We start from the raw sequence: 24616 nt of genomic DNA, 5'->3' as shown, positions 1-24616 counted from the left end.
TTCCAAGTTATAAAATAAACCGCCAGTATATAGAACGGCAATTGCTGGGAAGATCGACGGGTCATGCCATCGCCAAGACGCCATAACCGACATCGCGAGTCTTAGCGATGGTCTCTTTGTTGAACGTAGACATTCCCCGTGGTTCAGTTAAAGGGAAGGAAATCTTCTGTTCACTAGACCATTCTGGACTCTCCTCTAAACCCAGAATTTATTTACGCGGAGAAGTGATTTGGAAGAATCCCGCTCCTGGTGGGACTAGCGACATCCCTGGCTGCATAGAGTTTCGATCGTAGTATCACCTGTCCAAATGATCGATAACTGATCATGGCATTTCATTCATGTATGCACGCATACTTAAAGTGGTGCTTTCCGTCGAGTGTCTTAGATCAGGGTGAGATCCAGCTAAGCCATAGGACGTTCAACATGGAATATTAAAAAGGTGACATGGTTTCTGAAAGGGTGGCTCTCGCTAGGGCGACATGATCTGTACAATAGAAAGACCCTAAATGGTCATTGGACATTTAACCTATTGTTCAATGCTTGGCGGATTGCGGTATCCGAAGCTCATGTTGAACAATGAGAACGCAAAGGAGGGGGGAGGAAAATAAACTAAAATAAATGAAAAAATATTCAGATTAGGTAACGCGAAAGGATATTTGGTTTGTCCTCCGTGAGCGGTATCAACATATCGAGGAGTGCCAGATTATACAGGAAACTTTCCAAGCAAAGACTGAGACTATATATGAGTAGTTGCAGGAGAGCTAGGAGGCAAGGACCTGATAGTGATTTCGGTGGACATCTGTTCATTCGGTAATTCTTTCATTCTGGAGCCCGCTGCTCATATCTGACTCGTAGACAGCTGCCACGTATTCACCCTGAAAGTTGACTGGATCGACATGAGGAGTGTAACAGGAAAAACTATTCGATCTTAGTGAAACTCGAGATCCCGCAGCTTCCGTTTATCGGGTGTTGTTTCGAATTCTGTAAGAATCTCACAATCGCCACCAGCCATGTGCAACAGCAGTGAAACATAGCGAGCATTGAGGCCCATTATATATTCTTGAACTAATTTTGAGCCTTGCGGCCTTTCCATGTAGGTGGATCCGATGAGGGAGGATCCTATTGGCCTATTGTACCACTTGAATAAAATGATCTGTTCCTGAGGAACCAATGGCGGTGCTCGCTTTAGATTTAGTTCCCCAAGTTCCATCGTCCAGGTCACAACCAACCGAAAGGTCACGTCGACAAATCATAAATACCTCGGAGGGTAACCTCAAATTTGAGTTACGGTTGCTTGAAGGAGCCGCGATGGATCTCGTTCTCCAAGCCTCAAGGATATAAAAGAGCACGAGCGCCGAGAGGTTCCCTTAAAAAGATCCGCATCGCATCGTGTCGCTTTGAAACCCGATTGATTTAGTTCGACGCGGCGGTGGAGACGGCTTTCATTGTCGTGTACCTAGGTAACTTCCAGCCAACCGCACTGACCAGTGGTCGGGCTGCAGATCGTCTGTCAGCAACAAAGACATCGTGAATATCGGTTTCAATGGATGACTGAACCCTTCCCCATCGGTTGTAACCCATTGTTCTATCCCGGACTATTTAAATCCCCATGAAGTCGCCCCGTGACCTTTCTCTACGACAATCAAAATCCCTCTTTAATCTAATTCAGGCTCCAGAGTGACCGCAGCCTCTGCTCACGATGATGGGACTTCCCTGGGCGACGGTCTATATCGTGATCGCTGGGTATGCGATCGCCAAATCAACCTTCGGCAATTTCATCCTTCTATCAATCCTGGTCTCCCTGCTCAAGGTTTTCTATAATTGGGTGCTGTATCCAGACTTTTTCACGCCGATCAAGAAAATTCCATCGCCTCCCGTAAGTCTTCTATTTCGATCACCAATACTGGTGGCTGTGAGAATACTAATGAACGGTGGTGTAGGGACGATCGTGGATCACAGGCAACTCCGACACAGTCTTTCTGGAGGCGCCTTATGAGCATATGCGTAAATGGCTGGAAAATGTGCCAAATGACGGATTGATCCGCTATTATGTCTCTATCAACCTAGAGCGCATCTTACCAGTGGGTCCACGAGCTTTGAAAGAGATTCTGGTTACCAAGTCGTACGACTTCCCGAAACCCGAATTCATTAGAGCAAGCCTCAAGCGTTTAGCCGGGGAACATGGCTTGCTCCTCGTGGAAGGGGACGATCATAAGGTCCGGTCACAGACTAACACTTACTATCTCTCCTGTTATGGCTAACTTGCAATAGAAATCAAAAAAGAACCTCCTTCCGGCATTCGCTTATCGCCATGTCAAAGAGATGTATCCGATTTTCTGGTCAAAGAGTATCGAGATGGTGAGGGTAATGGACGAGGACCTGCGGAAAAAGGCTGATCCAACGGACAATGTCCTCCGGATGGGAGCATACGCCAGTAGGGCGGCGCTCGATATCGTTGGCGTTGCCGGAATGGACCATGACTTTCAATCTCTTCGTGACCCTAACAACAAACTCGTGAGAACGTATCAGAACCTTATGAGCGAACCCCCATTGTACATGAAGATTATCTTCCTCCTGACGCTGCTCCTGGGCGACCCTGCCGTTGTTCATGACCTGCCACTCGAGAGGAACAGGAGTATTGAGCGAAGTTCTGAAACCATCCGAGATGTGGCACGACAAATGATCCGGCAGAAGAGAGCAAAATGGGAAAGTGGATCTTCCACCGCAGAAGATATTGATATTGTCTCGGTTGCCCTGCGGAGCGGGAATTTCACCGAGGAGGAGTTGGTAGACCAAATGATGACCTTCTTGGGGGCCGGACATGAAACCACGTCAACTGCCTTACAGTGGTGTGTGTACGTCTTATGCAAGCACCCCGATGTACAGACCCGACTCCGTGAAGAGATCCGTGCAAACCTCCCTCCTATCTCGACGGAGAACCCCCAGCCGCCTGCTGCTACCGATATCGATAATCTCCCATATCTCAACGCGGTCTGTAATGAAGTCCTTCGCTATCACCCGTCTGTGCCTGCCACTATCCGCTGTGCTAGTCGAGACACAACGATCATTGGCGAGCCCATTCCGAAAGGCACGTTATTTCTGATTGCCCCCGAAATTATCGGTAAGAGCAAAGAACTTTGGGGCCCGGACGCCGACAAGTTCAACCCAGAACGTTGGCTAGGCCCTGGTCGGGCCAATAACGGTGGTGCTGACAGCAATTATGCTAACCTTACGTTCCTACACGGACCACGGAGCTGCATCGGCCAGGGATTCGCTAAAGCAGAGCTCGCTTGCATGGTAGCGGTCGTCGTGGGCAAGTACCATATGGAGCTGAAAAATCCCAATGCTCCACTCGAAATCCGACAACAAGCGACCGTCTGCCCTAAAGATGGGGTGCTTGCTAAGTTTACTAATATAGAAGGGTGGTGAAGAAATTTCACGGTTGAATTCATCTTTATGTATATTAATGTCGATCTCCTTACTGTCTTGGATATCTATGAATCAGGGATCTAGCTGTGGCAACTCACGATGAAAGTGGTTGGTGTTCCTTTGGCGGTTAAAGCATTTGTTTCTATCATGGTATTACTTTCCGGTATTTCTCGTTTTTCTGCCTTGAAGTTGACTCTATCGGGCTACGGGCCCTGTCATCAAACATGAACAAGAATGATACAGAATAGCACCACAAATCTACAAATAAAAGTCTGGTCTACAAAGTTCTACTTAGTATGGCTCTCTAAAGACCATCACATTCTCCATATCGTTCCCATCGCCATCTTCCTCCACCCACGCCCTCCACATCCCTCCGCAATTGAAATCAAACACCACCTTACCCCGTCCCAGCTCCATCCCAGATACAGGCACTCCCGTATCTTCATCCACTTCCACCTCCGCCTCAATCCCAATAATACCCCCTCCACCCTCCCCGGTAAGCCCCCAACGCCTCCCAGCCGAACGCTGCAACTCACCACCCGGCCCAGCAACCGCGGTAACAGCATCAGCCAACGTGGGCATCCGCTCCGAAAAACGAACCATAGCACAAGCCGTCCTTGCCGCCGCAACCCTCAGAAAAGAATCCCCATTCCCGGTACCCGAAACAGCAACAGCCCGTCTCTTGACTCTATTCTCCGGACTAGAACACATCACCATCTTCTCCTTTAGTCCCCTCTCCAGGGGAACCTCCATAGGTAGAGACACATAGTCCCCACTTCTTCCCCTGCTATTAAAGAACGACAAACAATCCCCCAACATCCCATCCAACAACCCTCCCCCATCAGCCCCCTCACCATCATCTACAGTATCACACTGAACCTCCCACTCCTCCGCCCAAAACCCACCCCCCAAAGTCGGCGTATCCCCAATCCGCCCAGGCCACTTGTTCGTCAACCCCCCAGTACTAGTCGCAACAGCCACCCCACCCCACATATCAAGACACACACACCCAACCGTCCCCTGACTGAAACTGACCGGCTCAGGCTCCCCCTGCAAACCCCGTAGATGCTCGTCCCACCGTCGTTGCGTCCAGAACCACTCATCATCCATGAACTCCAGTCCCCATTCCCTAGCCTTCTCCTCCACATACGGCGCCACAAGCTGCGAATGCATGCTGCCCCCGTCCTGACTGCCATTTCCGGTCCGTAGGAGTGACTCCTTAGCGGCCAGAATCGGGTGCCGAACGTTCTTCAACCCCATGACGCCTGCGCCCCTCTTGATCGACCCTGGGTAATCGGGGGAAGAATCATCGGAGACGAGGGACGTCACCATGAGAGAGGCTTCCATTTCAATGGTTCCGGCGGTGGTGAAGACGCTTCCGCGACCGCAATTGAAGAGCTCATCGTCTTCGAGGAGTGTTACGGCGTGGACTGCGGCATCGAGGGCTGTGGAGCCGGACTTAAGGAGAGAGTGCGTGGAGCGGAGGTAGGTGAGCAGGGAGGTTTGGTATTGATTGTAGAGGGATGGGGGGAGGGTGGATCTTTTGAGGGCGCCTGCGCCACCATGGATTATTAGGGTTGGTTTGAAAAGTGGTTTCCTTTGTTGGGAATTGGGTTTGGGCTCGGCCATTTCGAAGTTGGATTGCTTCTATTTTCTTGATGTTGGTGTGTTGGATGTGTTATGGAGCACTGTGAGTTGGCTGCGGGGAAGCGGGTTCTTATATGCAGGTTTTGGGTGGTTGGAGACAGGGTTTGGGGTTAGAGTTCGGTCGGTACTTTTGGATTGGAGGGACTGGAATGAATGCTGGCTGTACTGTCTGATAATGAGTAATTGATTCTTTGGGGGTACTAGTCTTGTTGTTTCTGGCTTCTTATCTCGGAATAATCTGGGGTTAGAAGGAATGACTTACCCGCCGATAACCAGAGATAAGCTGGTCTTATGCATCTAATTCCTTCTTGTTCCTGGCCTTCCTCATTTTCAGTGATGTCTTTAGTGGACTCTGGAGGGGAACATCTGAGAATCGCCTTTGGTAGACTGCAGTGTATAGAAGACTGATATCACATTATACCATTTATCGGAAGTTAATATACAAGAAAGTCCAGCCTTGGAAACCCCAAGACCAGCGCCGAAGATTCTTTTCCCTCCATCAACGTAATGAACATGCGAATGCAATGCTGTGCACTCCAACAAACCAGGCTAAAACAATACAAGAGGATTAAGAGCAGGGATAGAAGCACAATAGAAATAGCAACCTCTATAGTATGCCCCCAGAAATGATGACCACACCCAACACCTGAGAAGAGAGATACGTGATAATAATATAGCATATAGATCGGATTCGGGAAGGAGGGATCGTAGCTGGGGGTTGATTTAAGCAGCGACCTTGTCGCCAGATGGAGGGGCAGGAGGGAGCTAAAACACACCAAATTAGCTTCAACTCATGCAAGCGGATAATCTAGAATCCAAGCGGATCCTGAAAGAAGACGCTAGATCAAGCTCACCTCTAGTTTTGTGTTGTCTGCCATCATTCTCTGGAAACCAATACCGACACCTTCAATGACAGCCAGGAAAACAGCGCACATAATGGCAGAGTTTCTGGCAGCCTTGACACCACCACGAACAGCCAAAGCACCACCAGTGAAGAAACCAGCGATAACTGTACCAAAGAACATCAATTAGTCAGAGGCTCTCCACGAACTGGACATCCCGCATGTCCAGTATATCGCGAAATATGGTACACATACTAGCATTGTAAGGGTCCTCCTTCTTACGGATTCCCTTGATCGCACAATCGAATGTCGAGAACATACCACCCCACACACCGAAATTACCACCGAGGACGGGCGCACGAGCCTTGATGGCTGTGAGGGCTCCTATCCGACGCTCTCCGTAGGGGCTGTTTCTGAAACCCTTGATACCGTGCCATACTGCACCACCAATTGCCTATAGTTTCATCTTATTAGCTCGATAGTCCTGCAAGTGAGTGCGATTGGACCTCGACTCGGATACATACACCCATACAGAAAGCACCACCGAAGTCGCTGAGGGCAACCCAGGGGCAGGGATCTCTGGAGTGATCCATAGCGAATGTGAAGAGAGATAAAGAGACGAGTAGATGAAATTAAGCGGGCGGTATGTCCGTAAGCACGAGTAGCTACTGTCCTGACAAGCTACACGGTCCGTGAGATGCGATGTGTCAATGGATCGAGCGGTTGCTGATGACCCGGGTAGGTTGTGACTCGTTGGAGGGAGGATGGGATCGAAGGCGTATGTATTGACGATTATATAGTGTCGTCAAGTAACGTCTTCTAGTCGTCAAACCGCGGGATGAGATGTCTTGTGTGGGGACAATGAGGTCGGCGATGGAGCAAGATGGCGGATCGCAGCAATCTTTTTAGATGGCGTTTTTTCGCCCGGAAAACGTGACTTCGGACGGGGGAATGCGGTCACGTGCAGATAACATCCCCGATTTCCGCTCGTATCAAAACAAACTTTTCTCGCGGTGCATGAAAGAACTACGACTTTTCCCGTAGCCTCGACATGGTGTGGCAAAGCAATAAGAAAAGAAAACCTTGTTGTCTTTGTTTTCTATTGGGCCTTATGCTGGAACAGCCCATGGTTCAAATTTTTCTCCAAAACCTACGAAAGATGTTTACATTTATGTACATACGTTCCACGTCATGTGGCAAGCTTCATCTTGAGCGGATCTCAAGACGGCAAATTCCAAATAAAGTTCAAAGCTCCTCCCTCATATGCAGGGAATTGTCCTGCACTACTGATACCAAATGGTGCCATCGATGGATCGAATGGTAAAGAAAGCCAATCATCGGCCGCGATATCATTGAGGGACGGGATATACCCCATATCAGATATGTTCTGTGACATTGAAATATCCATCATAGGGGTATTGTTACCGTGATCTGTGCTCGATGAAACACCCATGGAAGGCCTCGAGGCTGTTCCCTGGTTACTCTTGACAGTCTTTGACGATGCCAGTAGGTTCCGTCGCAAACGCGCGACATGCATGTCTAACAGCGCAGCATAGCGAGTGCTCAAATGGATATCATCCAAGGCATTCGACCTTAACGCTTGTATACTTCGTTCAAGAACATCCAGTGACTCTCGCAACGTCGATTGGCGTGTCCCCAAACTAAGAGCCTTCATCAGAAAGATAGAGGAGCTCGTGATACGGAGGAATATCCGGACGGGACAGAATCGTAATACCCCATTCTCAGCCAGTTGGATTACCTTCTGTAGTATCTGGCAGCAACCATCAATGACTTCCTGAATGTATTCGTAGTCAATCGGGTCAATGTTCAGCGCGCGGACTTCTTCTGCGCGAGGATCGCTGTCCGCGAGCACCCGCTCCACCACTGCTTGCATTCCGACGGAGTGCGTATAGACTCGGACAAAATGATATTCAATGAAGAGAATATCAAAGTACTGTTTCTTGAATGCTATATATTACGTTAGTTCTATAGGTGCAAAAATTATTTCGGTGGGGATTAGACTCTAGGTTTAACCAGATTCACATACATCGTACTTGAAGATGTTCTTCCTTCCATTTGTCCAGTATCGGACGAAAATGATCCAGCAATTCAATATACCGTCCACTATGCAGTTGCTGTCTGGCAAACGAGACGGTCGGAAAGAACATATCAGTGACCGATTTTGCCAGTTTTGTCAGATCCATCCAGGAATCCATGAAAATCAGCCATTCATCGCCGGTTTGATTTAGCTCTTTAGTTGCCCGCCGCCCTAGAATAGCATGGTTCAGACTTTGCGGCATAAGCGATACGCAACCTATTCGCCATGCCAGTTGGTTGATGTACACGTATAACAGCCGCTGCACCCGCTGCCTGCGGAGTTTGATCTGTTCGCCAGATATAAATCCCTCGTAACCAGACGCATAACCCAACTTCTTCTCGTCAAGTTCGAAAATCCCCAGTTCGTGCGCAAGAGACAAAGCTGAACCCAGTAGCATCCAAGACATCTGGTCTGATCTTCGTGCTGGCTCGATCATGTCCTCCAACCATCGATTTGTAGAGGACGAATCCTCAAGCTCTTGCGGCTCCGGGGGAACTGACGTAAGATCAAAGTCCCAGCCATCGCTTTCTGGAGGGAAATGGAGGGATCGAGGGTGCCATTCTGACATTAACATGAGAGCCTCGATCGTCCCTATGTTTCGAACCTTGGACTGCGAAGATTTCTCCTGTCCGAACATAAGCCGCATGACCAGTTGCTGACAATGCTGCCAAAGCCGATGATGAATGAAAAAGTTTCTTGACCCACCACCTGCACCTGGCAACAGGTGATAACGAGAGGATATCATCAAGATAGTACAACATAAAACTGGATCATGCGAGACAAGCCAGCGATGATTATTGTGGTCTGCATAAAAATCAGTTAATATCGGGGACAGGTCCGACATATTCTTGAAAAAACTGAACTGTCAGTCAGTTTGGCGCCTTAATAGTACTAGAATAACTGGTTATACGAACAGGTCAATAAATGTGACAGCCTCTCTCGCAGTGAACCATCCCATCCGGACAAAGCGGCATGCTCCCCAGACACTAAGGACTTCTTTAGACGCTTGGGAGACTTCTACGGGCTGCGCTGCTTTGGCCAGGACCTCGGGAGGGACAATGGATTGGTTTAATGAGCTTTCATAGTTATTGGAGCGACCAGTAGAGCTTCGCGCATTTCGTGACGGCGTACTCGACTCGCTTAAACCATTGCCATGCTCCTTGCTATGGGCGGCCGCAGCCTCAAAAAGGATGTTGAGAGCATCATTTCCACTAGACACCACAGTGCGCATCATAGAATTCGCTAAGGTAGAAGTGGATTGCCGCCGCCTTTGGCTACCCTCTGTGGGGGACGACTGAAGTGTACTATCGCCATTATCCTGGTTTTGCTCCGCATAGCTAAGTGGACTCGGACCGTGACTTAAAACGTGGTGTGACTCGTCCCTACTGATCCCGGGATTGCTGGATAGTCTAGGACGTGCCCTTGCAGGCAACGGTGTACCTTCTTCCGATTGCCCTTATGCGGTGTTAGACATGGTCTAACCTAGAGGAGGACGGGTTAATTCACCTCGTTTCTTCTGTCTCTCCCATGCCTTCTTCTCACTGAACACACATTCCCTTTGCTCCCTCCTGCACTTTGCGCACGGCGGCCCTAATGCAAGACCATCCGGACCTGTCCCTAACTCACATTTCGCCTTTCGCTGCCGGCAGGCAAGACATGCCTTGTAGGTACGCTGGAATGTAGCATGTCCGTTGCGGGACTGTCTCCTGACCTCCATTCTCACAGGGAGCAAATCAACCAATCACATGATAGATATTGATTATGGTTATGAGACAACAATGGGCCGGACGCAGGAGCCAAAGGCAAATGGCTGAGTAAACCGGGTTTTTGGTTTTTCGAAGATATTGCGGATGTTGGAATGTGGTTGGCGATATAGCCGCTGGTTGCCGAGGAAGAGGGTGAAAATACCCGCCCCTACTTTAGCTTCACCCCAACAGTGGCATCGTTCCCCTTTTAGATGTACAATGTCGCGCAGGAAGCATAAACTTCTGTGGGATTGACGCATCACATGTAATTTATTTGCATTAGGGTCAGGTACTTTCACACCAAGAAGTTACTACTAATTACTCGTCAAGTGCAAGTAAAAAGATAATGCGGCCACATGGCTTTGAATATGTAGTTTTATTACTTAGGTAACTTTAATGTGTTAAAGCCTGAAAAATGCACATTTGGCTAGAAGAAAACTGAAATAGTGAAGAGAAATGAAGAAGAAAAGGTCATAGATTCTCATAATACTTCCCCTGGATTACATGTGCTCAACGTTGGTATATCCGCAGCTGACAGCCCATGATGTCATTGCATACTACCGCCGCAATCATATCAAAACAAATTATACTCAAGGATTCTCCAGATGGCCAGGCACTGCACTGCCTCACAGCAATATACACAGTAGAGATGCCGCTCTCCCGAAGTTCCTTGAACAAAGACGAACACTGACCTCGGAAAATAGCGGAAACTCTTGCGCTCAGAATCGGATATCACCTTAGCGGAACAGTTCCGCCTGCCTTGGACAAGACCATCGAGTATAATAACAACCGTGGTCAAGGATGAGACGCAGTAACGGAAGTCTAAACCCAGTATTAATTTGTTACGTTGATGTATATTCCTCAAATAGTATTAAATTGCTGTAGCGTAGAAACTCTACTATTTGGGTAGTCTATCTCTCCCACATCCAAGACACAACATACCCCTCTTAAGAAACCACTTATACAGCACCTACAAGCTACAATATAGCCCTAAGCCCAAAGTCACCTTAACAGACAACAACACTCAAAATGACCGACGAAACTCCCAAAATCACCCTATACACATATTTCCGATCCTCCTCCGCAGCCCGTCTCCGCATCGCTCTCAACCTCAAGTCAATCCCCTACACCTCCATCCCTGTAAACCTCCTGAAAGGCGAGCAGTCGTCCCCCGCCAACCGCGCCCTCAACCCCTCCGGCACCGTTCCGACCCTTGTGGTCGAGCGCCCGGCATCCCAGGGCGCAACGGTGACCATTACACAATCCCTCGCCGCGCTCGAATATCTGGAAGAAATCACCCCGGCATCATCCCACGCTCTCCTCCCACCGGTCTCGGACCCGGAGTCCCGTGCGGTCGTTCGCACCCTCTGCGAGATCATTGGCTGCGATGTGCAGCCGGTTACGAACCTGAAGATTTTGAAGCGAGTTGGCCCGCTGGGATTCGATCGAGAGACGTGGTCAAAGGAGCTTATTGAGGATGGGTTCCGCGCTTATGAAACTATTGTTTCACGGACGGCGGGTGTATTCAGTGTTGCTGATACTGTGACTATGGCTGATGTGTGTTTGCTTCCTGCTGTGTGGGGGGCACAGCGCTCTGGCGTGAATTTGGCCGAGTATCCTACTATCCAGCGGATTGCGGAACGGTTGGAGAAGGAGGATGCGGTGAAGAAGGCGCATTGGAGAACTCAGGATGATACACCTGAGGAGTTTCGCTTGAAGGAATCTTCGTAGGTTGTATTGTCGTGTTTTGTGATATGGGGAACTTGATCGATTTCTACGGGTTAATAACGACAGAATGTATATGGATCTCATATGTTCTTGGATACTTATTCATAGCTATCTCGTGACAGACAATCTCACTTATTTTGGAGCGTTACAAACAGGAAAGAAACATAAAGGCTAGAACTTAGTATTCCAGCTTGATGGCCGGAAGAATGGTTCCCGTGCAGTCTCCGAACCCAACATAGTTTCCTTCTGTGCCGGCCTTCCCGCGCAGGACAATAGTGTCGCCATCCTCCAGGAACAGACGTTCAGATCCATCATCCAGTTTGAGCGGGTTCTTTCCATTGGTCTGCTCAAGGAGGCTGCCCTGGGTCTTGGGTTCTGTGCCAGAGATTGTTCCGCTTCCGAGAAGGTCACCAGGGTTCATGTTGCAGCCTGTGATGGTATGGTGAGCCAACATCTGGGGGAACGAGTATAGGAGGTTCTTTGCGTTGGAGTTGGAGATGATAGTTGGCTTTCCGCCCGCGTTGGTGATTTCGACTTCGAGAGGGATATCGTAAACGTTGGCTGCGCGCTTCTCACGCAAGTAGGGGAGCAGAGAGTCCCGGTCACCAGGTTCCAGACCCGTGGCGCGGAAGGGCTCCAATGCGTCCAACAAAACTACCCAGGGGGTGATCGTGGTGGCAAAGTTCTTTGCGTTGAATGGCCCAAGAGGAATGTATTCCCAGGCTTGAATGTCACGGGCCGACCAGTCGTTCATGAGCACCAATCCAAAGATATGATCTTCGGCTTCATTGATGTTAATGGGCTTTCCGAGATCGTTGGGCTTGCTGACGAATGCAGCCAGTTCCAGTTCGATGTCCAATTTCTTGCATGGGGAAAAGGTGGGGAGCTTAGGTGTAGCGGCTGGGTTGGCCAGGATCTGGCCATTGGGACGGTGGATAGGTGTGCCCGAAGGCACGACAGACGAGGCACGACTGTGGTATGCGACGGGCAGATGCTTATAGTTGGGTTGCAAGGCATTCTCTGGTCCACGGAACAGTACACCGACATTGTAAGCGTGGTTCAGGCCGGCGTAGAAATCAGTGTAGTCGCCGATTTGCATTGGCACATGGTTGGTCACCTCTGACAACGGCAAGAGGGCCTCCTTCTGCAACGAGGCATTATCCTTGAGGACCTGAGGAAATGGGGTGTCCGCGCGGAAGACATTCTGGATATACTCGCGGACTTGGCGGTGCACAGGGCGACCTAGAGCAGCGAATGCGTTCAAGGTGGGCTGGCTAAAAACGCTGAGATGTGGTTGGAAGTCAGGCAGTTGCGCGAAGCCCCCCGACGAGGCAAAAGTGCTCAGGTTCAGCGCATATTCACCGATAGCAATCGCAGCCACACGAGAGGTACTCTTAGTTGAAGAGATAATTCCAAAAGGAATATTCGCCAGCGAGAATGGCGAGTTCTTAGGGATCTGAAGCCACGATGCCATTGTTCCGGTTATAATGGAAGAGATGAGAAACCTCGAATGTTTAGAGAAGGTAGTCACAGCGACGTGCTCATGTGAAAAGCTCCGACGGCGAAGAAAGCGATGTTAAAAACAAGTTGCTTTGACTTAGTCTGCCCCTCATCTCTTGATTGCGACAGCTGGGTGTTTGGCAGATGAGGGACGATTTCCGATGGGTGGCCGCGGAACCAAACCGCAATACCGCTTATCCCCGGCTGTTTGCGCGCCAGCTCTGCTGCCCCCCAATTCCGCGGTCCCTCCCCGCAATTTCATACTTTGGCTATGATCTGTTGGTTGCATTGTCAATGTTGCGCAATAGTTTGAATTCCCGCGATCATGTCCGTGACTACCGGCAGGTCGCGACCGCCGTTAGTCTCATAAAACGAGGCACACACCGCATCTCGAGGGTTGCGATTTTTTACCAGGTCCAAACTCCTGTACTACTTCTCATTCGACGCAAGAAAAACATATACAGCAAACAACAGGCATCGACACCATGCCGGTCACCAAATTCTCACACCCAGACCCTTACTCCTATCAAACTGGATTTGATTCTTATCATGAGTATGTATCTTAGACTGCGGAATTTGCGATGGCGGAATTAACTCTCGCAGAACGGAAGCCATCGAAGGAGCCCTCCCCGTAGGCCAGAACTCTCCCCAGAAGGCTCCGTATGGTCTATATGCCGAAAAGCTGTCTGGAACAGCCTTCACTGCTCCTCGACATGAGAACAAACAAACTTGGGTTTACAGGATCATCCCCGCGGCAGCCCACGAAAACTTCAAGGTCGAAAACGGAGACTCCTATCACACTCATATGACCACCGAGACCACTAAGCTCCACCACATTCCCAATCAGCTGCGATGGAACCCGTTCGACCTGGATGAGACTGTGGACTGGGTGCATGGGTTGCATCTCATCGCAGGCTCCGGAGACCCCACCTTGAAACAAGGACTGGGAATTCTGATGTACGCGGCTGGAAAAGACATGGGAAAGGAGGCCTTCTATTCTGCGGATGGTGATTTCCTAATTGTCCCACAGCATGGTGTGCTAGACATTCAGACAGAATTGGGAAGACTTATCGTCCGCCCAAATGAGATTTGCGTCATCCCCCGTGGTGTCAGGTAAGCCCTTCTCCCACGCTATGTTTCCAGCAGTAACCTGACTACTGCAATTTCAAGATACCGTGTAACTCTACCAGCTGGCCCAGTAAGAGGGTACATCTGTGAGCTCTACCAAGGTCACTATCAACTCCCAGAACTTGGTCCCATTGGCTCGAACTGCCTCGCCAACGCGCGTGACTTCCAAGCCCCTGTGGCTTCTTTCGATGATGAGGAGGAACCATCCGAGTACCGCCTGTACAGCAAATTCAACAACACCCTTTTCTCCGCTCGTCAGGATCACACTCCATTCGACATTGTCGCCTGGCACGGCAACTACTACCCTTACAAGTATGACCTAGGTCGCTTTAACACCATCGGCTCTATTTCCTTTGATCACCCCGATCCTTCCATTTTCACTGTCCTCACTGGCCCCTCTGACCATGTCGGAACTGCCATCGCCGACTTTGTCATCTTCCCACCACGTTGGTTGGTGCAAGAGAACACTTTCCGTCCGCCATGGTACCACCGCAACACCATGTCCGAGTTCATGGGCCTTATCTCCGGTAATTATGATGCGAAAACCGGCGGCGGCTTCCAACCAGCCGGAGCGAGTTTGCATAACGTCATGAGCGCGCACGGTCCCGACACCGATGCTTTCGAGGGGGCCAGTAATGCTGAACTGAAGCCGCAGAAGGTCGGCGATGGAAGCATGGCATTCATGTTCGAAAGGTTCGTTCTCGCTGTGAGTTACTCGTATTGTTCATTTACTAATTTCAATAGTTCTCTCATGGTCGGAGTATCTGAGTGGGGTCTCAAGACGTGCCAGAAGGTACAGGAAGAGTATAACGAGCATAGCTGGCGGCCATTGAAGAGACACTTCAAGAACCCTAACAAGGCTTGAGGTTGCATTCGTGATGAGGAAACGATGTACTGCATATTGTGTAAACATTCATTGACAATTTAGCACTGATACCTGGTCTACTTAAATAAGACATACTTGATTTAATATTATATTCACATATTATGTTCACGTCATAAGAGTCTTACATCCACAAACCCATAACGGCCACTCTTCAAACTTATATAAATCTACTTCCTCGATTCGGCCGATGCCGTGGCTTTGTGGCTACACCTATGGTGTAGCAATTGAATTACATGCTCTCGTTAAACCTTGATCGCTACAATTCGTCTATCCCAGTTGAATCTAGAATAACGGTAGTTCACATTTAATAATACAACAAAACAAATCCACATTGAACACACAACGCTAAAGCTACACACATACACATGCACAACACAAAAAGAAAACCATCACCCCTCAACCTCCTTCCTCAACGCTTCCTTAACAATAGCCCCACACATCTTCGCATAAGGATTCGTCTGCACAGCCAACTGCTGAGCAACTTTGTTCCCAAACCGTCCTCCAAAGAAAAAGTCCCGACTCGCCATCTCCTCCAACCGATCCGCATCCAACTGGCTCCATCTTCCCGTCCCCTCGAACGCTTCACCACTCTTCTTCACCTTCGCCAACCTCAGCAACAAATACCCCCGGTGCGTATGCGCATCAGCCAGTAAACGCGCCTGGACCTCTGAGACAGGATCCGCCGGTGACCGCGGCGTGGCAAGACCAATCGCTTCGCCCAGATCAGACAGGAGAGAGGATACGGTCTCTGCGTTTTGTGGAGTGAAGAGGTCTGTTTCTGTTTCTTCTGCTTGGCCGCCATTGTGGGTGGAGATGAGCATGCGGAGGGCTTGGGCTCTGTTCACGTAGGCGGGTGGGTAGGTTGGGTGTTCTGTTATCAGGGTGGAGAGCTGGTCAATGGCGGATTGGATGGTTTCGGGGGTCGGGTTGGGTGATGCCAGGGTGCGGACGATGGTTATTTCGCGGGCCTTGAGGGTTTCGTGGAGCGTGGGGTCGATGTTTAGGTGAGCTGGGAAGGGGGGTAGAGATGGGTTGATTGTGATGCCATTTGAAGGGGAGGATTCGGCGTCGAAGAGGGCTTGGAGGACGGCTGAGTCGTTGGTTGTTAGGTTTGGTTTTGTGGGAGAGATTGTTATTGAGTCCATTTTCTTTTTCTTTTTTTTTTTTTCTTTGGGGTTCTGTTGATTGGAGGTAATTGGTTTGTGTGATTTGATGAAGTATAGATGTAGATAGGATGGTTTGATTTTGGTCGTGAGTAAGTGTAGCAGGAGGACTTGATACAAGGGATTGTATATCTCAGGTGTTGTACTGCGGATATTATGTAGGACCAGATTATGTATATCGATGAAGAATGAAAACGGTATAGTGCCATTAATTAAAGCGAATGAAGCCGTGATAAGCTTCATCGTCATTGTGGCGGATGTTTTACCCAGGGTCATCTGCACGCCGGCTATTTCGAGATACCCGCGCCCAGCCGACCCTTTCCATGCAACACCCGTCCACAGCCGACGCAAGCCCCAAGTTGCCATCACCTCGCTGACCGAATTGGGTGATGTATCATTGGGAAGAATGCAATCATCATTATTCATAGGCGATGTAGGTGTTGGTTCAATGAAATGGTGGGCTAGCAAGATACCCGGTGACCAATCCACGGCTGGGAGTCGAATTGTATTTAAGATGATTATCATTCGTCGTGGTTGATATAAAGACAGCATCAACGACTGGTTCATTTTACACTTCTCAACTCAGACTCAATCAGACTTGTATTACTATAGACACAAAAGCCTTAAGTCAAAGCATAACAAGAACAAGAAAACAACAGCCATGGCCCCTATCTCCACCAGCCCCCCTCCCACCGACCGAAACTCCCTCGCCAGCTACAGAGGCTACGACCATGTGCACTGGTACGTAGGCAACGCCAAACAAGCCGCTACCTACTACATCACACGCATGGGCTTTAAGCGCGTCGCCTACCGTGGTCTCGAAACAGGCAACCGAAGCATCTGCTCTCACGTCGTCCGCAACGGAGATATCACTTTCATCCTCACTTCGCCTCTGCGCTCTATCGACCAGATCGACCGTTTCTCCAGCGAGGAACAGGAGCAACTGAGAGAAATCCACCACCACCTGGAGCAGCACGGCGATGGCGTCAAAGATGTTGCGTTCGAAGTTGACTCTGTCGATGCCGTCTTCAACGCGGCAGTAAGCAACGGCGCAAAGGCCGTGTCAAACCCGCAGACGTTGAAGGATGAGAACGGCGAGGTCAGGGTGGCTACTATCCAGACCTATGGCCAGACCACACATACACTGCTTGAGAGGAGCAACTACCGCGGTGCTTTCATCCCGGGCTACCGCCTCGAGACTGCAGAGGACCCTGTCTCTAAATTCTTGCCCGGTGTGCACCTCAACCGCATTGACCACTGTGTTGGAAACCAGGACTGGGATGAGATGGACAAGGTTTGCGAATAGTAAGTTGTCCTCCATTCTTACTCATTTTATTTATTCAAGAGCTAAACAATCGCAGCTACGAGAAAGCCCTCGGATTCCACCGTTTCTGGTCCGTCGACGACAAGCAAATCTGCACGTGAGTAGCTTTCCTTATTGGTTCTAGAAGGCGATTAATTAACAGTTGAGTAGTGAATTCTCCGCTCTGAAGAGTATCGTGATGGCCTCGCCAAACGAGATCGTCAAGATGCCCATCAACGAACCAGCCAAGGGCAAGAAGCAGTCTCAGATCGAAGAATATGTCGACTTCTACAACGGTGCCGGTGTGCAGCACATCGCTCTCCTGACCGACGACATCATCCGAGACATCACAAACCTCAAGGCTCGCGGTGTGGAATTCATCAAGGTCCCCAGCACTTACTACGACGACGTGAAGATCCGACTGAAGAAGGCCGGCTTGACCCTTCACGAAGACTTCGAGACGATCCAGAAGTTGGATATCCTCATTGACTTTGATGAGAATGGATATCTTCTGCAGTTGTTCACTAAGGTATGATGATCAGATCCGCTTTCTTCAGTAATGGTCGTATGCTAATTATTATAGCACTTGATGGACCGCCCGACTGTTTTCATCGAGATTATCCAGAGACACAACTTCGAGGGTTTCGGGGCTGGAAACTTCAAGTCGCTGTTCGAGGCGATTGAGCGTGAGCAGGAGCTTCGTGGAAATCTTGTTTAGGGCTGCGAGGTGATGATGTGAATGACTTATGCCTTTGTATTGTTGCTTCTGCTTGATACCTACCCTACATCTCTTCCAGCAAGTGTATTTCTGTCAAGTTGTTGCGCATGTTAGATTAGCGTCTCTAATGGCTATATCAAAAATTGTTTCTATGAATGTGATAGTCTCGTATGTACACGCTGCCTTCTAGTGATTTTAAAGGCATGTTTGTCTAAGGTTATGGTTACAGTGAATTATAAGTATACGAAGCATCTAATCGTATTTTCATTTTGCAACATTATGTTCGTTTCGTTATTTCTATGTATACAAAGCGCCCAGTGCACCAAGGTATTGGCATGCACATATGACGAACCAACTCGACACCCTTATCATTTTTTCTTCGAAGAAGAACCTCCCGGAGTTGAGCCTGGCCGACGCTTGTACTTCCGTGGGTCTTTCCGGCTCATCAATACTTTGTTGCGTGTGCCCTTTCCACCCTCCCAGAATCCACTTCCTGCTTTCCCTATGAGAACTGCACGACAGACGCCGCAGTTTTCAGGCCGGTATATTTGCTCTCTGGAACAAAAGCCACAAATCATACGGTTCGCGTGTTCGTTTGGGTGGTCTGTCTCCGCATCGTGACATTTATCACAAGGAAATACCTTGGCGCAGCAGCTAAATCGAAACCAGCGATAGCTTTTGCCATAGTGCGAGCAGCGACCACGACGGGGGAGTTCTTGACCAGCAACAATGCCGAGGGCTTCCTTTGGCTTCTTTCTTGGCAGTGCTTGGTTACGAGAAGTGAATGCGGCTGAGCCTACTCTGAGGAATTTGACTTCAGGAAGCTTAAATACCATCTTGCGATGGCATTGGCGACATGACGCCGATGCACTCTCACCACGGACTGCAACAACACCGGGTGCAGGGAAGGAGCTCGAACATTCAGCACATGTTGGAATGAAGCTGCTAGGAAGAAGATCGGCGATAGTACAGCCATCCAAGTCAAGATAGCCGGCGCGGTTTGAATTAGGATGTATCAACTGTCGACGGAAGCCTAGTTGAATGTGATTAGTTCAGTCCGCTATATTATGTACTGTTCGAATAAACCTTACCAAAACTCATAGTGTTGGCACATTTCTTGCACGACTCAACTTTGGGAGATAATGCATCAGCCTTGTCCTTGACCTGAGCGACGTTCTTTACGTCCATCTGCTCCTTGCATCGATCACATTTGACAGTGATTGAGAGGCCGACAAGCTCTAAAAGTTCAATTCCATATAATTCCAAGAAGGGGAAAGAAAGGGCAACACCACGTTCCACAGTGGTTTCCGGGAGCGCTGGCACTGGGGCCCCTCCATCTTCTTCATCTTCGCCTGTAAAGTCGTCTTCGGACTCGGTCATGTCCGTACCTTCGCTCTCGCTGCTGCGCTCGCCCACTGTCCATTCTGGAGGTCGTGGAACGACATGGACGTGAGGTCTGTCTTCTAGCGTCGGGCCTCTTGTCGTCGTCGATGTATTTTCAGGAGCTTTAGAGCCTGTAAAAGGCTCAGGTGATGCATCAAAAACGGGCTCCTGGGGAGTTTCAAGTGGTGTTTTAGCGAAGTTATGCATATTGGCCGTCAGGTAATTGATTTGCGACATCAGGTTCAATTTTGAATTTCCTTCAACCCACTGCGCAAATCCCACTTCAACAGGCCGCGCTTCTGCACGATCAACGCCTTGAAGCTCAACAGAGCTCTGTTCCAGTGGATACAGAAGGGGCACCAATAGCTTGACTGTTTTCACAGAACGGATCGAAATCGGTAGCCGGTCGGGTTTGGGAGGCTGGATAGGAATGACAAATGAAAGCCCATCTTTTGATTTCTGGAACAAAGGCAGTCTTCCAAGACGAGCTTCAATTTGCTTAGTCTCAACAGCTCTCCTCTTCTCAGCCTGCGATTTCTCCTCCGCGGTATATATCCGAGAGGGAGCCTCCGGCACAGGTAATGACTTGGGTTTCGTGTCTTGCGTACTCGCTGGGGTAGACACGGCCAAAGATTTCACCCCCTCCACAATCGCTTGGCTCTCTGGCTTCTGCTTGCTACCCACATTTGGTACGAACTTCAGCGTGGGGCCTCTTTCTGTAGTCGTGAGTAGACGCTCAAGGTGTCGGTCTAGCGCATTCATCCAAGTTAACAAAGTCGCACGGCCACCACTCCTCAGAGTGCTGTCGACAATGTCGTCAAATCCTCGTGCAATATTATCCTGAAAAGCGCTGCCCATTTCGGAATTGGTCACTTTCAAAGTGGGTCTCTCGCGACCAGGATATGATAGAGGCACATGCAAAACGCATTGCAGCTTGTCCATTTCGAAGGGAAAGTCCGGGTCCGAAGGGGCCATCCCGAAAGTCAGCGTTGTTCCTACGTCATCCGTGCTCTCAGTTGGACGAAAACGTCGCCTCAGCTGGTTTATCTGGAATTCGCGGGGATTTGAGCTTTCGGCCTTCGAGATTGGCCTCTGGGCGGCGGTTGAACTTGTGCTGGTCATGTTGCCGGCTGCAAGTGAAGGGTCGTTCATTCAAAGCTAAGTGGCAGCCAGAATATACACAGGAAAAAGACGGCACAGTGAGCTGAAGCTACTACGGACCCGTACCAGGCGTCTGGATAAATAGTACTAGACTTCGAGTACTAGATAGTTTGCGAAAGGAAAGCTATATGAGCTTAGTCATTCAACCTTGCCGCTGGAAAGTGGGCCTCTGGAGCTAGTCCTGAAATGGAGAAGCGCCACCATGACTCTTCGTGACTTCGGATGATTCAGTGCAAATGACTCAAGGTCCAAGTGCACATGGGCTGCAGATACGAACTAGTCCCAGGTCAGGAACTCCTGTTCTCGATTAAGCCCCATCGAGTTTCCACGGCACTAGTAAGGTCATTTTCTGGATGTGGTACATCTCTTATCCCAAGGAATGATTGACTCCATCAAGCAGTGGCCAAATTTACTCTATTTTTATCCTGGTCGGCAAACTGACAGAATCCGTTACTGAATTGTCAGGTCTTAACCATTTTTTGCCTCCAGTCAGTATCTCCAAGTTAGGTTTCAAAGGGATATTCTAACCATCTCGCCTTTTGCCTACTGTAAAAACCTCTGAACATGGGCGTGCCACGATATCTTATAGAACTTCTACTATCATCAAACCACCCTCTGGATCACGCCACTTGCTCTCTACATTCTAGATGCCTCAAGTGTATCAAGCCACCCGTATACGAAGAATGGTGGTCAGATTTACTACCAACTCTGGAACAGAAGTATGTCGTTAGCTTCTAGGTGGAGAGTTCGTCCAATTCTATAGGGGTCTTCAGTCGCTATTTCGGGACGTATCTAACCATCGTTTCTTGTCTGCAAAAATTTCTTTGTTGAGTATCGATAAAGTAGTCCTAGAAGTAGGAACATGGGCTGGCAATCGTCCCATGGCGCGTGGAAAGATAGGCCGTGCAGGAAACGGGTAGCATCAATTGTTAGAATATGTGTGTACCATACTGTATCATACAGAAAAAATCATAAACTCTATACATCATAGAGGTCAGTAATTCTTGACTTGAATACCCAGCAGCTGCAATAGGTTTATGTTCTTGGTCATTGAGATGGCCAGAATCACTGAGTGTAAGATCTTCATGTGATGACATGAACGATTATCAAAGAAGCCCTTTAGCTACAACCAAAGATACTACTACCGGCGATCGGTGCTGGATGCTTTCCTGCGGCTGGATGGCCATCTATTCAGTCAATTCAGTTTCGCAGAAATCATATACGGAAATAGTATCGAGGACATCCTTCAGAGTATAGTTCTACCAGCCTCCGTAGTTCAAGAACAGCCTGCACAGAGGAAAGACAAGACGCTCATTCCCAGCCACTATATCCACAGTAAACTTCATGAAGCGTCGCATCTCAGCACTTTATTTACGTCACAATATCTATAGCACTCCTAGGTTTATGGCTTAATACATAGCCCCAGTCGACGCAGTACCTTGCAGACTTCGAGGCTTTGGGACCTGGATGTTAGACTAGGACAAGAACAACCTAGTAAAGATAGCAACTCCCGAAAGAAATGAAAATTGTGTTGTCCAATCAACCAATTGCCGTGTACATAATATGTATACATTCACCGGCTGGGTTTCTTCGTCGTTAAAGCTGCAAGGGGTTGCTGATCAATTAGGGCATCTGGAGTGGTCCGACTCGGATGCCAACCCATCCGCCGATGCCAAGTACTCCAATATAGGGGCCCACTGTCACCTAGGTATATCGCGTTGCATATCCGGGTGGTGTCAGCAGAATTGGAGTGGTTCCGATTGCTAAAGGGGCAGTGCTTCTGTTTAGTAATGGTCTGGCTATCCTTGACTCTTCATGGTTGCTGGTTAGGGTTCCATCCAGATTAGGCATACACATTGTGAAAGGTAGATCCATGTGGCCTCTCTAATTTCCTTAAAGTAGTCGGTAATCTTCTGGGTCTTCGCACTTCCCTTCCTCTTCGTCCTTGTCTTCATGATCTTCTCACGCAGCATGGCATCCTTCACTCTCGTCAGCGCCTACGCGGCTGCTGGCCTGCTGGCAATCATCGTCCTAAATCTGTTGCGCCAGCTCCTCTTCCGTAATAAGACTGATCCACCCCTTGTTTTCCACTGGATCCCTTTCCTGGGTAGTACCGTTACCTATGGGATGGACCCTTATGCGTTTTTCTTTTCTTGCAGACAAAAGGTCAGTCGGCCGCCGTAATGTTCATTCCACAATGTTGTACGGAGCCCGCTACTAATCCAATTGGCAGTATGGCGACATCTTTACCTTCATATTGCTTGGTCGAAAGATCACAGTGTATCTGGGCATTCAAGGCAACGAATTCATTCTCAATGGCAAGCTGAAGGATGTCAATGCCGAGGAGATCTATAGCCCGCTCACCACGCCAGTCTTTGGCTCCGACATTGTGTATGATTGTCCAAATTCAAAGCTTATGGAGCAGAAAAAATTCATAAAGTTTGGCCTTACTCAGGCGGCACTGGAGTCGCATGTACCATTGATTGAAAAAGAAGTGCTTGACTACCTCAAGACATCCCCCAACTTCAAAGGGACATCTGGCAGGGTCGAAATCACGGATGCCATGGCTGAAATAACTATTTTCACTGCCGGTCGAGCATTGCAAGGCGAGGAGGTTCGCAAAAAGCTCACTACAGAATTCGCAGACTTGTATCATGACCTTGATCGGGGGTTCACTCCGATCAACTTCATGCTTCCGTGGGCACCGCTGCCGCGTAACCGGAAGCGGGATGCAGCCCATGCGCGCATGAGGGAGATCTATATGGATATCATTAACGAGCGCCGCAAGAACCCAGACCGAGAGACCTCGGACATGATCTGGAACCTCATGCATTGTACCTACAAGAATGGACAGCCTCTGCCGGACAAGGAGATCGCCCATATGATGATCACTTTACTAATGGCAGGTCAGCACTCATCGTCATCTATCAGCTCTTGGATCATGTTACGACTAGCCTCTGAGCCTGCAGTCATGGAAGAACTCTATCAGGAGCAAATCACAAAGCTCAGCCCGGATGGAAGAACCCTTCCGCCACTGCAGTACCGCGATCTGGATCTTTTGCCCCTTCATCAAAATCTCATCAAGGAAACTCTGCGCTTACATCTTTCCATTCACTCTCTCATGCGCAAGGTCAAGAACCCGATGCCGGTTCCTGGCACACCTTACGTCGTCCCCGCAGACCACGTTCTACTAGCATCTCCCGGTGTGACCGCTCTCAGTGACGAGTACTTCCCCAACGCATCCCGCTGGGATCCCCATCGCTGGGAGAACCGGGTTGAAAAGGAGGATGAAGAGGACATTGTCGACTACGGCTATGGCACTGTGTCCAAAGGAACATCCAGTCCTTATTTGCCCTTTGGCGCTGGCCGCCATCGCTGCATTGGAGAGAAGTTTGCCTACGTTAATCTAGGAGTGATTGTGGCGACCATGGCGCGGCACATGAAGCTATTCAATGTAGACGGCAAGAAAGGGGTACCTGCCACAGACTACTCGTCCATGTTCTCCGGTCCCTCGAAACCAGCAATTATAGGTTGGGAGCGACGCTTCCCAGAAAAGTCATGAGCCCTAATTAAAGCCTTCCTTGGGAAGCCGATCTGTTCCATCAAAGCAGTCCCTATCGTCGGTTTTTTTTACCGCCGTGTAACATGGTGAACTTTCTGAAGCTTATCTAGAGTCAACCATAGTTAGCGCCGTGCCCTGAAAAGGATATGTGTAATGTTAGCATTAGATATTATTAATAATATGATGTCCACAGTATGATGACCAAACGCCCTAGTAGAACTGTCAGCAAGAGCAGACAACGTTGCAATAATGGGTGATTACGATAAAAAGTCATAATGTCACATGGTTATTTCTGAAAGCGTCCACGGTGAAAGACAGGAGCC

At 49.2% G+C, this 24616-nt stretch overlaps 13 protein-coding genes across 13 annotated transcripts; 5 read left to right on the top strand and 8 right to left on the bottom strand.

The window, feature by feature from the left end:
- Nucleotides 1–1699: 1699 nt before the first annotated feature.
- On the top strand, nt 1700–3429 carry AO090003000217 (cytochrome P450; the record flags this gene model as incomplete). Its single annotated transcript, XM_023234786.1, has 3 exons — nt 1700–1876; nt 1941–2216; nt 2272–3429. 3 exons carry the CDS (start codon nt 1700–1702, stop codon nt 3427–3429), a joined length of 1611 nt encoding a protein of 536 aa, XP_023089873.1.
- A 291-nt stretch (nt 3430–3720) lies between these two features.
- On the bottom strand, nt 3721–5058 carry AO090003000216 (isoaspartyl peptidase/L-asparaginase; the record flags this gene model as incomplete). Its single annotated transcript, XM_023234785.1, has 1 exon — nt 3721–5058. The coding sequence occupies one exon, from the start codon at nt 5056–5058 to the stop codon at nt 3721–3723; it is 1338 nt and encodes a 445-aa protein (XP_023089872.1).
- An 857-nt stretch (nt 5059–5915) lies between these two features.
- On the bottom strand, nt 5916–6448 carry AO090003000215 (protein transporter TIM17; the record flags this gene model as incomplete). Its single annotated transcript, XM_001819377.3, has 3 exons — nt 5916–6085; nt 6174–6372; nt 6443–6448. 3 exons carry the CDS (start codon nt 6446–6448, stop codon nt 5916–5918), a joined length of 375 nt encoding a protein of 124 aa, XP_001819429.3.
- Nucleotides 6449–7137: 689 nt separating this feature from the next.
- AO090003000214 (uncharacterized protein) lies at nt 7138–7812 on the bottom strand (the record flags this gene model as incomplete). The annotated part of the gene is made up of 1 exon (XM_023234784.1): nt 7138–7812. One exon carries the CDS (start codon nt 7810–7812, stop codon nt 7138–7140), a length of 675 nt encoding a protein of 224 aa, XP_023089871.1.
- Nucleotides 7813–7864: 52 nt separating this feature from the next.
- On the bottom strand, nt 7865–8860 carry AO090003000213 (putative C6 transcription factor; the record flags this gene model as incomplete). The annotated part of the gene is made up of 2 exons (XM_023234783.1): nt 7865–7872; nt 7966–8860. The coding sequence occupies 2 exons, from the start codon at nt 8858–8860 to the stop codon at nt 7865–7867; spliced, it is 903 nt and encodes a 300-aa protein (XP_023089870.1).
- Nucleotides 8861–10790: 1930 nt separating this feature from the next.
- maiA (maleylacetoacetate isomerase MaiA) lies at nt 10791–11492 on the top strand (the record flags this gene model as incomplete). The annotated part of the gene is made up of 1 exon (XM_001819374.3): nt 10791–11492. One exon carries the CDS (start codon nt 10791–10793, stop codon nt 11490–11492), a length of 702 nt encoding a protein of 233 aa, XP_001819426.1.
- Nucleotides 11493–11667: 175 nt separating this feature from the next.
- Nucleotides 11668–12963, bottom strand: fahA (fumarylacetoacetate hydrolase FahA; the record flags this gene model as incomplete). Its single annotated transcript, XM_001819373.3, has 1 exon — nt 11668–12963. The coding sequence occupies one exon, from the start codon at nt 12961–12963 to the stop codon at nt 11668–11670; it is 1296 nt and encodes a 431-aa protein (XP_001819425.3).
- A 511-nt stretch (nt 12964–13474) lies between these two features.
- hmgA (putative homogentisate 1,2-dioxygenase (HmgA)) lies at nt 13475–14982 on the top strand (the record flags this gene model as incomplete). Its single annotated transcript, XM_001819372.3, has 4 exons — nt 13475–13542; nt 13593–14102; nt 14160–14810; nt 14862–14982. 4 exons carry the CDS (start codon nt 13475–13477, stop codon nt 14980–14982), a joined length of 1350 nt encoding a protein of 449 aa, XP_001819424.1.
- A 410-nt stretch (nt 14983–15392) lies between these two features.
- Nucleotides 15393–16733, bottom strand: hmgX (the record flags this gene model as incomplete). The annotated part of the gene is made up of 1 exon (XM_001819371.3): nt 15393–16733. One exon carries the CDS (start codon nt 16731–16733, stop codon nt 15393–15395), a length of 1341 nt encoding a protein of 446 aa, XP_001819423.3.
- A 94-nt stretch (nt 16734–16827) lies between these two features.
- AO090003000208 (4-hydroxyphenylpyruvate dioxygenase family protein) lies at nt 16828–18187 on the top strand (the record flags this gene model as incomplete). The annotated part of the gene is made up of 4 exons (XM_001819370.3): nt 16828–17471; nt 17528–17587; nt 17641–17998; nt 18053–18187. The coding sequence occupies 4 exons, from the start codon at nt 16828–16830 to the stop codon at nt 18185–18187; spliced, it is 1197 nt and encodes a 398-aa protein (XP_001819422.1).
- Nucleotides 18188–18555: 368 nt separating this feature from the next.
- AO090003000207 (uncharacterized protein) lies at nt 18556–19023 on the bottom strand (the record flags this gene model as incomplete). Its single annotated transcript, XM_023234782.1, has 1 exon — nt 18556–19023. One exon carries the CDS (start codon nt 19021–19023, stop codon nt 18556–18558), a length of 468 nt encoding a protein of 155 aa, XP_023089869.1.
- Nucleotides 19024–19252: 229 nt separating this feature from the next.
- Nucleotides 19253–20692, bottom strand: AO090003000206 (uncharacterized protein; the record flags this gene model as incomplete). The annotated part of the gene is made up of 1 exon (XM_001819368.3): nt 19253–20692. One exon carries the CDS (start codon nt 20690–20692, stop codon nt 19253–19255), a length of 1440 nt encoding a protein of 479 aa, XP_001819420.3.
- Nucleotides 20693–22702: 2010 nt separating this feature from the next.
- AO090003000205 (cytochrome P450) lies at nt 22703–24293 on the top strand (the record flags this gene model as incomplete). Its single annotated transcript, XM_001819367.3, has 2 exons — nt 22703–22897; nt 22965–24293. The coding sequence occupies 2 exons, from the start codon at nt 22703–22705 to the stop codon at nt 24291–24293; spliced, it is 1524 nt and encodes a 507-aa protein (XP_001819419.1).
- Nucleotides 24294–24616: the final 323 nt, after the last annotated feature.

This window comes from Aspergillus oryzae, chromosome 2 (assembly GCF_000184455.2).
Source record: "Aspergillus oryzae RIB40 DNA, chromosome 2".
In the NCBI taxonomy this organism is placed as follows: domain Eukaryota; kingdom Fungi; phylum Ascomycota; class Eurotiomycetes; order Eurotiales; family Aspergillaceae; genus Aspergillus; species Aspergillus oryzae.
Note: the sequence above shows the minus strand (reverse complement) of the source record. Positions and strands in the feature narration are given on the sequence as shown.